The sequence below is a fragment of the Lipotes vexillifer genome, unplaced genomic scaffold (assembly GCF_000442215.2).
Source record: "Lipotes vexillifer unplaced genomic scaffold, Lipotes_vexillifer_v1.1 scaffold408, whole genome shotgun sequence".
Classification (NCBI taxonomy): domain Eukaryota; kingdom Metazoa; phylum Chordata; class Mammalia; order Artiodactyla; family Lipotidae; genus Lipotes; species Lipotes vexillifer.
In genome coordinates this window covers 2,457,872-2,468,667 of record NW_006787469.1, presented here as the reverse complement: position 1 = coordinate 2,468,667, position 10,796 = coordinate 2,457,872, and the positions used below count along the sequence as shown (strand labels likewise).

Below are 10,796 nucleotides of genomic sequence, written 5' to 3'. Positions count from 1 at the left end.
AACTAAGTAGCACTCTGGGGAGTGAATAAGATAGCATATACGCGTACGTGCACGCGCGCACACACACGTACACACACACCCCTTTACTAATGCATTGACAACAGGGCAATTTGAAATAGTTCATTCTTTGTGTTTTTAAAATTACCTTTTTATTTTCCTAGTGGCGTGAATTGCTCCCTCATCTGTCCTGGCCGCTCCGCAGGATCACATGGATGTCCATATGGCTACGTGTCTGTGGACTTGGGGGCATGGTTAATACACATGTACATTTTCCGCTCATGGGGCTTCCAAGAGAGGTGTCTGGGGCACTATTAGCCAGGCCCTGACTGCTGTGACTTTGGCCATGAGTGAGGCCTGTGTCATCACTTTCCATTAACCTACCTGCCTGCCCCAATCACTTAGCTTACAGACCAGTGGGCCCAGGCAGGTGGCCCAGGAAATCGCTCATCCCAGTCAGAGCCATGGAACTGAGAATGAAAGCCCCCTGCGGAGGCAAGGCGTGGGGTGCTTAACTCATACCATTACTAGGTCTCCCGAAAATAGAGGGCAGCAGGGGCTGGCAGGAGAAAGCTTTTATTCTGAGAACAGTTTGCCTCTTCTCCTTGGGAGGGTCAAGACAAACTCCCGGTTCTACAGCAGTCGGAATGTGGAAAGTTTCAAGTTCTGCCACATTCACAATGACGGGCATGGTCATGAAGGGTGAGATTTGGGAGCAGCTGATCCTAGGTCCCTGGAGAGGGATAGAAGGGATTGAGAGGAAGGGGCTGGGGCCAGGGACACCCCACTAGAAGCAAACCAATGGTAGATGCTGGAATCCCCCTTGAACAGGAGCCTGCTAAGGAAGGGGGTGGCTTATGAGATTTGGTAGACTGGTTAAGGACAACTGGAGTTCCTGTTCTCTGCCAGCACGGCCTGGAGTGCTGGCTTCCCTTAATGAAAAAGGAACTGACACTCCCAAGTGGGGGCCTGGCTCCTAAAATAAGCCCAAAGCTCAGTGAGTGCTCTAAGACCATGCGCAGCTGAAATAGGCACCCTGGCTGCCCCACCCTCCTGACTGCGGAAAGCAGGCCCTGCTCTAAAGAGGGAGACCAAGACTAATGGGTCACCTTCATGCCTTCAGGATCCAACCCAGACCAAGCACAGTGCCCAGCATGTGGCAGGTGCTCAAAAAAGACCTGCAGAATAAAAATCTTAAAAGAAGTAGATGTCCACACTTATACACATGAAACCCGGTCATTTTTCCAGCTTCCCTTTGGCCCATGGTGATGGGCCCATAAGCTATTTTATCTGCAAGGACACTGGTTGCTGTGTCATTAACTTTATGGGGTCATCTGAGGTCTTGCTTGAGAACAAGTTTAGTCAAATTCCTATTTTTCTAAGTGTTGAGTTAGTAAGAAAAAAAAATCAGTTGTTTAAATCATGAAGCAAATTCTGATGCTGCTTCTGGATAACAAAAAGAGAAGTACTTATATATGTAGTGAGATTCTCAAGGTGTGAGAAGTTCTCAAATGGAGATATATTATCTGAGGTGCCTAAAGAGGTCAGATTGTAAATATAAATATACTTCTTAAACGACACACTCCCTGCAGCACTGAGTGTGGGAAGAGGCAGGAAAGTAAATGTCTTCCACATGCCAGGCTCCACGCCAGACACCTCACATGTGTTACCTCAGTGAATGCCCATACTAAACCTGAGAGGGAGGCGTTATCATCGTACCCTCACTCAGCAGACAAGGATGCCCATGCTCCAAGAATTGTGTGTCTTTCCCAAGACCCCAGAGTTAAAGGATGATGGAGCCAGGATCCCACCTCCACTGCTCCCCTATTTTAGTCCAAGCATGAGAATTATACCCCACCCCCTGACTGTCTGCCATCCAGCCTTCTGGGAGGAAGAGGAGGAGCTTGCCTGTTCTTTCCAGTTCCTCTACTTGGTCTCTGGGCAGAACCCAGCCTCTGTGGGCAATGTCCACGTGCCACCACAGCCAGGACTCTGGCCCACGGCCCCTTCAGCAGTGCAGCAGGCAAGACTGGAAGCCAGGGTTTGCTCGGCCTAGACCTGGCTCTCCCATGGGAGCTATGCAAGTTGTAGCAGGCGGATGGAAGAAAGGAGACTCGCTGGAGGGCCCAGAACCCCTTGGGAACCCGCCATGGCCCTCAGGCACTCTGTTCTGTGGCCATCTTCTCCTATCCCAGGTCTGGCAATCCTGCCCCTGGGGTGGGACTCCACCTCTGCCAGCACCCAAGGAGTGGGGCTGGGTCCATGCACAGAGTGCTGCCCTCATGCGTAATTTGGAAAGAGGAATCTATTGCTGACTCCTCCCTGGCAAGCTCCTTGGGGGTCCCAACTCCCTCTCCCAACTGTGAACACCGTTGCAGAGCAAACCTCCTGCCCCAAGGCCCAGGGTTGGTGAAAAGGCAGTGGTTGCCTCTGCAAAGCTTTCCCTGACCCCCCCACCCCTGTCAAAGTTGGGCCCTCCTCTGGGCGCCTTCAGCCCTGTGTGACTTCCCCTCTCACAGCACTCAACACGGTGGCCCTGCACATCGCCCACCTACCATGAGTGCCTGAAGGACAAGGACTGGGCTTTATTCATCCTGGCACCACTATTAGCAGCCCGTCCAGCACTCAGCCTTCACTCAGCAAACATCCCTGGGGCACCTTCGGTGTGCTGCTCAAGGCACTGGGGACACAGATGAACAAATGCACCAGGCCCTGCTCTCCCGGATCTCACGTTCCATAGGAGAGACAGGCAGTAAACATGACAATATATGATACAATGTCCAGTTGTGGAAAATGCTAGGAAGAAATATAGAGTAGGTAGGGGGATAGGAGTTGGTGGATGATTATTTAGAGAGGGTAGTCAGGGAGGGCTTCTCTAAGAAGGTAATGGTGTAAGCCGTGCAATTATCTGGGGAGGAACATCCCAAGCAGAGGGCAAAGAAAGCTCAAAGGCTCTAAGGTGGGAACAAGAGTGCAGCAGGTGCTCAATAGACGTCTGACAAGGGGATGAAGAGACAACTACAGCAGAAAGAGCACAGGGCTGCAAGTCAGAACTGGGTTCAAGGCCCAGCTCTTCAGGGCTCACTGAACCTCAGTTTTCAAATCTATAAAAGAAGGAAAGTACTTCCCCTGTATGGTTTTTAAAGGAGTAAATAAGATCATATGTGTTTTGAGGGGCATGGACAGATGAGTGAATGAGACAGTGAACCTCAAGAAGTAGGCTGGGGGTGTAGACCCAGAGCCTCCACCCTCCTTGCCTCTCCCCAGGCCTAGGAATAGAACAGCCTGAGCTCCATCCGTCTCAGCTCACTGAGCAAGGCTGCTGCACGGTGTGGACCACCGCTGTCTCCGACCCCCTTTTTCCCTGTCTCCTCTCTCCCCAGGTCCCAGACAAAGGCTGTGGCCCCTGAGGCAAGCCCAGAGAAAAGCTGCGCCCTCCACAGCTGCCCCATTGAGGACCCTTCCAGTTCTTCGGGACCCCCGCCAGCAACTTCCACCCTTCATCCTGTGGGCCCATCCAGCCCCTTGGCCCCTGCCCACTTTACCTATCCCCGGGCACCACAGGAATACCGGGGGGGCAGCTCCCTTCCAGGGCTTGGGGACCGGGCAGCACTGTGCTCCCATGGCTCCAGCCTCAGCCCTTCCCCAGCCCCCTCACAGCATGATGGGGCCTGGAAGCCGGCATCTGTGCAGCACCATGTGGTCAGCGTCAGGTAAGGAGGGGTCCAGCAGCCTGCCAGCTGCCCTGGAAGGTGGGGCAGGGCTTAAAAGTGGGGTCGACCCCTCCCCGTCCCCGGGCTCTGGACTCCTTCACTAGGAGGCAGCCCAGGATGTCCCCTGCGTCTGATGGAGGAGGCAGCCTGGATGGAAGAGGAAGGAAGCGTTGGAGCTTGGGAGTGGGAAAGCCTAAAAGGGTTGATGCCATCTTCCTCTATCCTCCACCCGCATCCCAACCTCCCACCCTACAAGAGGACTCTAGCAAGCAAGTGTCTTTTCTTCTCTTCCACAGGCAGGTACGGGCCTTCCAGATGCCAAAGAGGTAGGCCTGGGCCTTCTCTGGAGCCCTAGGGGTGACCAGGCCAGTGCCCAGTTTAGCCCCACCATCCCTTGTTGGTGGCTTCTAAGCTCCCGCATTCCCTGCTATCACACCCAACGCTAATTCATGTGGGATCTCTTCCTCTTTCCCAGCTATTCCCAGCTGATTGCTGAGTGGCCAGTGGCCGTGCTGCTGCTGTGTCTGGCTGTCATCCTCCTCTGCACCCTGGCTGGACTGCTGGGGGGCCAGCTACCCGATTTCTCCAAGCCCTTACTGGTGAGGGCCAAGGGGAGGGATGGGCCCCCAGGCCTGGCCACCTCAGCTCAGTCTGGGGCAGAAAATTGGAGTGGCCCAGCTGGGAGTGGGGCGGCAGCAGTGGGCTCTCCAGAGAGAGCTGGGAGATGGTATAGAGGTGATCCTCGTGTCCAGCAATCCAGGCAGGCAGGCCAGCCTTCCCTGATCCAGGGACCCAAAGGGCAGAACCGAGAAGGGAGAAGGAGAGCTCCCCCTCCTGCCGGCCTGATCTTCTCTGCCCTCCTCCCTGCAGGGCTTTGAGCCTCGGGACACGGACATTGGGCGCAAGCTAGTGGTCTGGAGAGCACTGCAGTCCCTCACAGGCCCCAAGAAGCTGCTCTCCCTTTCTCCAGACCTTGAGCTGAACAGGTAATGGGTTCCCATCTTTCCACTGTTGCGGGGAACCGGGGAAAGAACGAGGCCTCCAGAGAGCAGCCGAAGGCAGGTCAGAGGGCCTGGCATAGATTTTCTCTCTACCTCAGCTCAAACCCCCATACCACTCTGAGCCCCACACCCTGGAGCAGTGCCCAGGAGGGCGTGGTCCGGCCTCGGAGGATGGTGGAGCCCCTGGAGGCCAGAGGGCAGGAGAGCTTCTTCTGTGGCCCCCCTGGTAAGCTGCAGCCTGGCCAGCTCCTGGCTTTAATGGTGGTTACCCCCCTCCCCACCTACGAGAACAGGAGGGCCCAGGAGAACAAATTTGGGCAGACAGAAGGGGAAGGAGCCTGGCCAGTCACATTCAAGCCAAGGAAGTTGAGTTACAGCTGGGAGGATGAGGCAGGTCTCAGGTGCTCCAGCCAGATAGGGGCAAGCTGGATGGGGGTGTGCCACAGGGGAGGGATGCAGGCCCAGGATCAGGCAGCCAGGCACAGGTTTCAGGCTCCTGGGAATCTAAACCTCATATGGCCCTGGGTAAGCATCTTCCCTTTGGTGGGCCCAGGACCTGGGGCCAAAGGGTGAGCTCTGGGCGGTGTGTTTCAGAGAAGAGCTATGCACAGCTGGTGTTCATGTCCACCTCAGCGGGCAGCCTGTGGAACCTGCACGCCATCCATTCCATGTGTCGCATGGAACAGGATCAGGTGAGCTGGCTAGGGAGGTGCCAGGGGCTGGGTGGGAACCAGGGACACCAGGGACCTGATCATAAGGAAATACAGCTGAGCCAGGACTCCGAGCCTGGACTAGGAGAGAGCATTCCCTGCTTAGAAAATTACTGCAACCCTGCTGAGAGGTTCTGGGTTGGCGGGGAGAGAAGAGTCAGCTATTTCCAGAAGAGCCAAGACACAGGTGCTGGAAGACAGACCCTGCAGAGCCTGGGGATTTTCGAAAGGTCCAGAAAAGGAGACTCAAGAGCTGTTGAGGAGGCCCCGGCCCAAGGCCCCCAGCCCCCATCAACCCCAAGCGCTGCAGATCTAGTCATGCTAACTGGAGAACCATGTGCTATAACATCTGAAGAAAGTTTCGCTACTAAAAACAGTGTGAACACCACTAGGCCTAAAGAACATGTGCTCTGGAGTCAGATGCCCGAATTCAAGGCTGGCTCTAATACTCCTTGGCTGTGTGACCTCAGACACATTTCTCAACCTCTCGGTGCCTTGGTCTTTGTATATATAAAATGGGAATAATGGTAGTTTCCTCATAGGAAATGTGACAATGAAACAAGGTAGAATTTGTAAAAAATATAGCATAATGACTGACAATAGTGATCTCTCAATAAATGTTACTATTGTCACCATGATCTCAGGCCCAACGCCATACATCCAGCTGACGGCAGTACAGGGCCTCTGATTCCCAGGCTAGAATTCTCTGTAACGACACCAGCTATTGTAATGTCAGCATCAGGGTGGGAGAGAAAAACAGGCATGAGGTCTGAAAAAGAAACAGCCTTATCCCTCACAAGGTTTAAGCAGACCAGTGGACAGAGATAGGGGGTTAGGGTTTGGCAGTGACCCTGATCCTGGAATGTTTTGGCCTCCACTTTTCCCACCTGTCCAGTTCCCTGGACACTTGGCCCCATTCCATCTGTGGCTGCCACTTCCACTCCTACTTCTGTCTCAGGCAGTGCAGAGTTGGGGTGTGTGACCTGCTGGGGCCCTTAGGGCAAGACCTCTCAGGCTGAGGCCTGGGGCAGCATTCCTGAGGCTCCTCTTTGATGGAGTCAAGATGTAGCTGCTGGAACCTGGGCCTGACCAGTCAGGTTTTGCTGGGCAGTCAAGATACCTTTCTGCCTCTGCCCTGCAGCCTGAAAGGAGGTGAGAGGGCCTCGGACAGCACTGGGGAAACCTGGGCCCCTGCACCGCCCCTGAGCTCTCTCCTGCTGTGTGTGTCCTATAGGTCCGCTCCCATACCAGCTTTGGGGCTCTGTGCCAGCGTACAGCAGCCAACGAGTGCTGCCCCAGTTGGTCCCTGGGCAACTACGTGGCCGTGCTCTCCAATCGTTCCTCCTGCCTGGACACTACTCAAGCCGACATAGCCCGCACGCTGGCCCTGCTGCGGGCCTGTGCCCTCTACTATCACCGTGGTGCCCTGGTGCCCTCTTGTCTGGGACCCGGGAAGGACAAGCCCCCGCGCTGTGCCCAGGTTCCCACCAAGTGCTCCCGGAGCAGTGCTGTCTACCAACTCTTGCACTTCCTGCTGGACAGGGACTTTCTGAGTCCCCAGACGGCTGACTACCAGGTGCCCTCCCTCAAGTACAGCCTGCTCTTCCTGCCCACCCCAAAGGGTGCCTCCATGATGGGCATCTACCTGGACCGCCTAGCCGTGCCCTGGGGGCTCTCCGACAACTACACATCCATCACTGGCATGGACCTGGGCCTCAAGCAGGAGCTGCTGAGGCACTACCTGGCCCAGGATACGGTGTACCCCTTGCTGGCCCTGGCCGCCATCTTCCTCAGCATCGCCCTCTACCTGCGCTCCCTCTTCCTCACACTCATGGTGCTACTGGGGGTGCTGGGCTCCCTGCTGCTTGCCTTTTTTCTTTACCGAGTGGCCTTCCGGATGGCCTACTTCCCCTTCGTCAATCTGGCGGCCCTTGTCCTGCTGAGCAGCGTCTGTGCCAACCACACCCTCATCTTCTTCGACCTCTGGCGCCTCAGCAAGAGCCAGCTGCCCTCCGGGGGGCTGGCACAGCGCGTGGGCCGCACCATGCACCACTTCGGCTACCTGCTGCTCGTCTCGGGCCTCACCACAGGCGCGGCTTTCTACGCCAGCTACCTGAGCCGCCTCCCCGCCGTCCGCTGCTTCGCGCTCTACATGGGCACGGCTGTGCTGGCGCACCTGGCGCTCACGCTGGCCTGGCTGCCCTCCTCCGCGGTGCTCCACGAGCGCTACCTAGCGCGCGGCTGTGCGTCCCGGGCGCGCGGCCCGTGGGGCGGCAGCGCGCCCAGGCGACTGGCGCTGGCGCTGCACCGGCGGCTCCGCGGGCTTCGGAGGGCGGCCGCCAGCACCTCGCGCCTGCTCTTCCAGCGCCTCCTGCCCTGCGGCGTCATCAAGTTCCGCTACATCTGGATCTGCTGGTTCGCCGCGCTGGCGGCGGGGGGCGCCTACATCGCTGGCGTCAGCCCCCGCCTGCGGCTGCCCACGCTGCCGCCGCCCCGCGGCCAGGTCTTCCGACCCAGCCACCCCTTCGAACGCTTCGACGCTGAGTACCGTCAGCAGTTTCTGTTCGAGCGGCTGCCTCAGGGCGAGGGCGGCCACATGCCTGTGGTTTTGGTGTGGGGCATCCTGCCGGTGGACACTGGTGACCCCCTGGACCCTCGCAGCAACAGCTCTCTGGTGAGTGACCCTGCCTTCTCGGCCAGCGGTCCTGAGGCCCAGCGCTGGCTGCTGGCACTCTGCCAGGGAGCTCGGAATCAGAGCTTCTTTGGGGCCCAGCCAGAGGGCTGGCCCACGCTGTGCTTCGTGGAGGCCCTCTGGCGCTGGATGGAGAGCCCCGGTTGCGCCCGCCTCGGGCCTGGCCTCTGCTGTGGCCCCTCGGGCTTCCCCTGGGCCCCCCAGCTTTTCCTGCACTGCCTCAAGATGATGGCTCTGGAGCAAGGCCCCGAGAGCACCCGGGACCTGGGAGCCCGCTTCAATACCCAGGGCAGCCTGGCTGCCCTGGTCCTGCAGTTCCAGACCAACTTCCAGTATAGCCCAGACTACAGCCAGGCCCACCACTTCTATGCTGAGGTCAGCTACTGGCTGGCAGCAGAGCTGGGCAGGGCACCCCCCGGCCTGCGCCGGGGCTGGTTCACCAGCCGTCTGGAGCTGTACAGCCTGCAGCACAGCCTGAGCACCGAGCCTGCCGTGGTGCTGGGCCTGGCCCTGGCGCTGGCCTTTGCCACACTGCTGCTGGGCACCTGGAACGTTCCACTTAGCCTGTTCTCTGTGGCAGCCGTGGCAGGCACTGTGCTGCTCACGGTGGGGCTCCTGGTTCTACTCGAGTGGCAGCTCAACACTGCTGAGGCCCTCTTTCTCTCTGCCTCTGTGGGCCTCTCGGTCGACTTCACCGTCAACTACTGCATCTCCTATCACCTGTGCCCACACCCTGACCGCCTGAGCCGCGTGGCCTTCTCGCTGCGCCAGACCAGCTGCGCCACGGCAGTGGGGGCTGCAGCCCTGTTTGCAGCTGGTGTGCTCATGCTGCCCGCCTCGGTGTTGCTGTATCGCAAGCTGGGCATCGTCCTCATGATGGTGAAGTGCGTCAGCTGCGGCTTCGCCAGCTTCTTCTTCCAATCTCTCTGCTGTTTCTTTGGACCAGAGAAGAACTGTGGGCAAATCCTCTGGCCTTGTGCCCACCTGCCATGGGACACTGGAACTGGGGAGCCTGGTGGGGAGAAGGCAGGCCGCCAACGACCAGGGCCAGTGGGAGGGGCGCCTGGGTCCTGTCCAGAGCAGTACGAGTTACAGCCCCTGGCACGACGCCGGAGTCCCAGCTTTGACACTAGTACAGCCACCAGCAAGCTGTCCCACCGGCCCTCAGTGCTCTCTGAGGATCTACAGCTGCATGATGGCCCCTGCTGCTCCCGGCTCCCACCAGCCCCTACCTCCCCAAGGGAGGTGTTCCTGGACCACCAGGCACTCTTCAGCCAATGCCCAGCCCTGCAGACCTCCTCCCCCTATAAGCAGGCTGGCCCCAGCCCCAAAACCCGGGCCAGGCAGGACTCCCAAGGGCAGAAGGCTGAGCCCGTGCAGGCATCACCAGAAGCCCCAGCCCACTCCCCCAAGCCCAAGCCCCAGGTCGTAGAGCCTCCTGATTGCCTCTGCTCCTCAGCCAGCACCCTGGAGGGGCTCAGTGTCTCTGACGAGACCTGCCTAAGCACCTCTGAGCCCAGTGCCCGTGTGCCAGATTCCGTGGGTGCCTCTCCAGAGGACCTGGATGAAACTGAGCAAACAGTACCTGAGCGGGGCCAGCTGAACGGGAAGCGGGACACGCTGTGGCTGGCGCTGAGGGAGACCATGTACGATCCATCACTGCCTGCTTCCCACCAGAGCAGCTCGTCCTGGAAGGGCCGTGGCGGGCCAGGGGATGGCAGCCCTGTGGTGCTGCCCAACAGCCAGCCAGATCTGCCAGACGTTTGGGTGCGCAGGCCCAGCACCCACACTTCAGGCTACAGCAGCTGAGGGGGGCCCCGAGAGGCCGAACTGGGGCCCAGAGCCTGTCGGGGGTGACAAGGCAGGGGCAGCAGCAGGCTAGAGCCTGTTGGTGTTTCCTCACATCAGCGTGCAGGGGTCTCACTCTCCAGCTGTGGATTTTAAACCCTGCCAGATGATCCAGCCTTGGTAGGGGCTTCTGCTTCCTCCCCGCATCTAGAGGATTCAGTGGAGGGGTACGGGGCGGGGGGTCTTTGGAGTGAAACGCCAAGCTCTCCTTGTGACCTGCTAAGGGCTCGTCTGCCCCACAGTGCCAACCAGGACCCACCCTCTGGAACGGGGAAGACCACAGGTGTAGCTCCATATCAGGGGAGGCTGACCTGGCCCCCATGCCAAGTGACAAGAAGGTCAGTGGGACTAAGGGACCCAGTCCTTGGGACCCTGCCAGGGCACCTCACCAACCAAAAGAGCCCTGGGAAACCTCAGCAGCCTCCTGGACCTTACACCTTTCAGAGGCTTTTTATCAGGACACTTCCTTCTCTTTGGGGATCCTCTCTGGGCCAGAATTGGGCTGGGCCGTCTGTCCTTAACTACCTGTGCCCCTCACAGTCCTCAGTCTGACCAGGAATTTGTCAAGGCCAGGCAGAGATGGCTGCTGGCAGTGAAGCGGAGGAGGAGGAATGGTCAGCCTCAGAGCACCCCTAAATTGCTGATGGTCCCTCATGGGGAGCTGCATTGAGATGGAAGGGTCCTCTCCCCTGTTAACAACAATAAGAATCCTTTACGTCCTGCATCTTTTAGTTTGCAGAACACTTCCACACCCATCGTGTCCTGGGAATCTCACCACTTCTGTATGGGGTAGGCTACAGTTGGTCAGGTCCTTTTGCCGCCGGTTTACAGGTAA

General features: G+C 58.3%; 1 protein-coding gene across 1 annotated transcript in view; it reads left to right on the top strand.

Moving 5' to 3' along the window:
* Positions 1–9,922, top strand: part of DISP2 (dispatched RND transporter family member 2) — an 11,523-nt gene extending 1,601 nt beyond the window's left edge. Inside the window, exons 2-8 of the mRNA XM_007460180.1 lie at positions 3,381–3,710; positions 4,007–4,036; positions 4,186–4,309; positions 4,581–4,696; positions 4,810–4,937; positions 5,306–5,403; positions 6,656–9,922. Coding sequence (XP_007460242.1) covers positions 3,381–3,710; positions 4,007–4,036; positions 4,186–4,309; positions 4,581–4,696; positions 4,810–4,937; positions 5,306–5,403; positions 6,656–9,922 — 4,093 coding nt within the window. The remainder of the gene's footprint in view (positions 1–3,380; positions 3,711–4,006; positions 4,037–4,185; positions 4,310–4,580; positions 4,697–4,809; positions 4,938–5,305; positions 5,404–6,655) is intronic.
* The last annotated feature ends 874 nt before the right edge of the window (positions 9,923–10,796 follow it).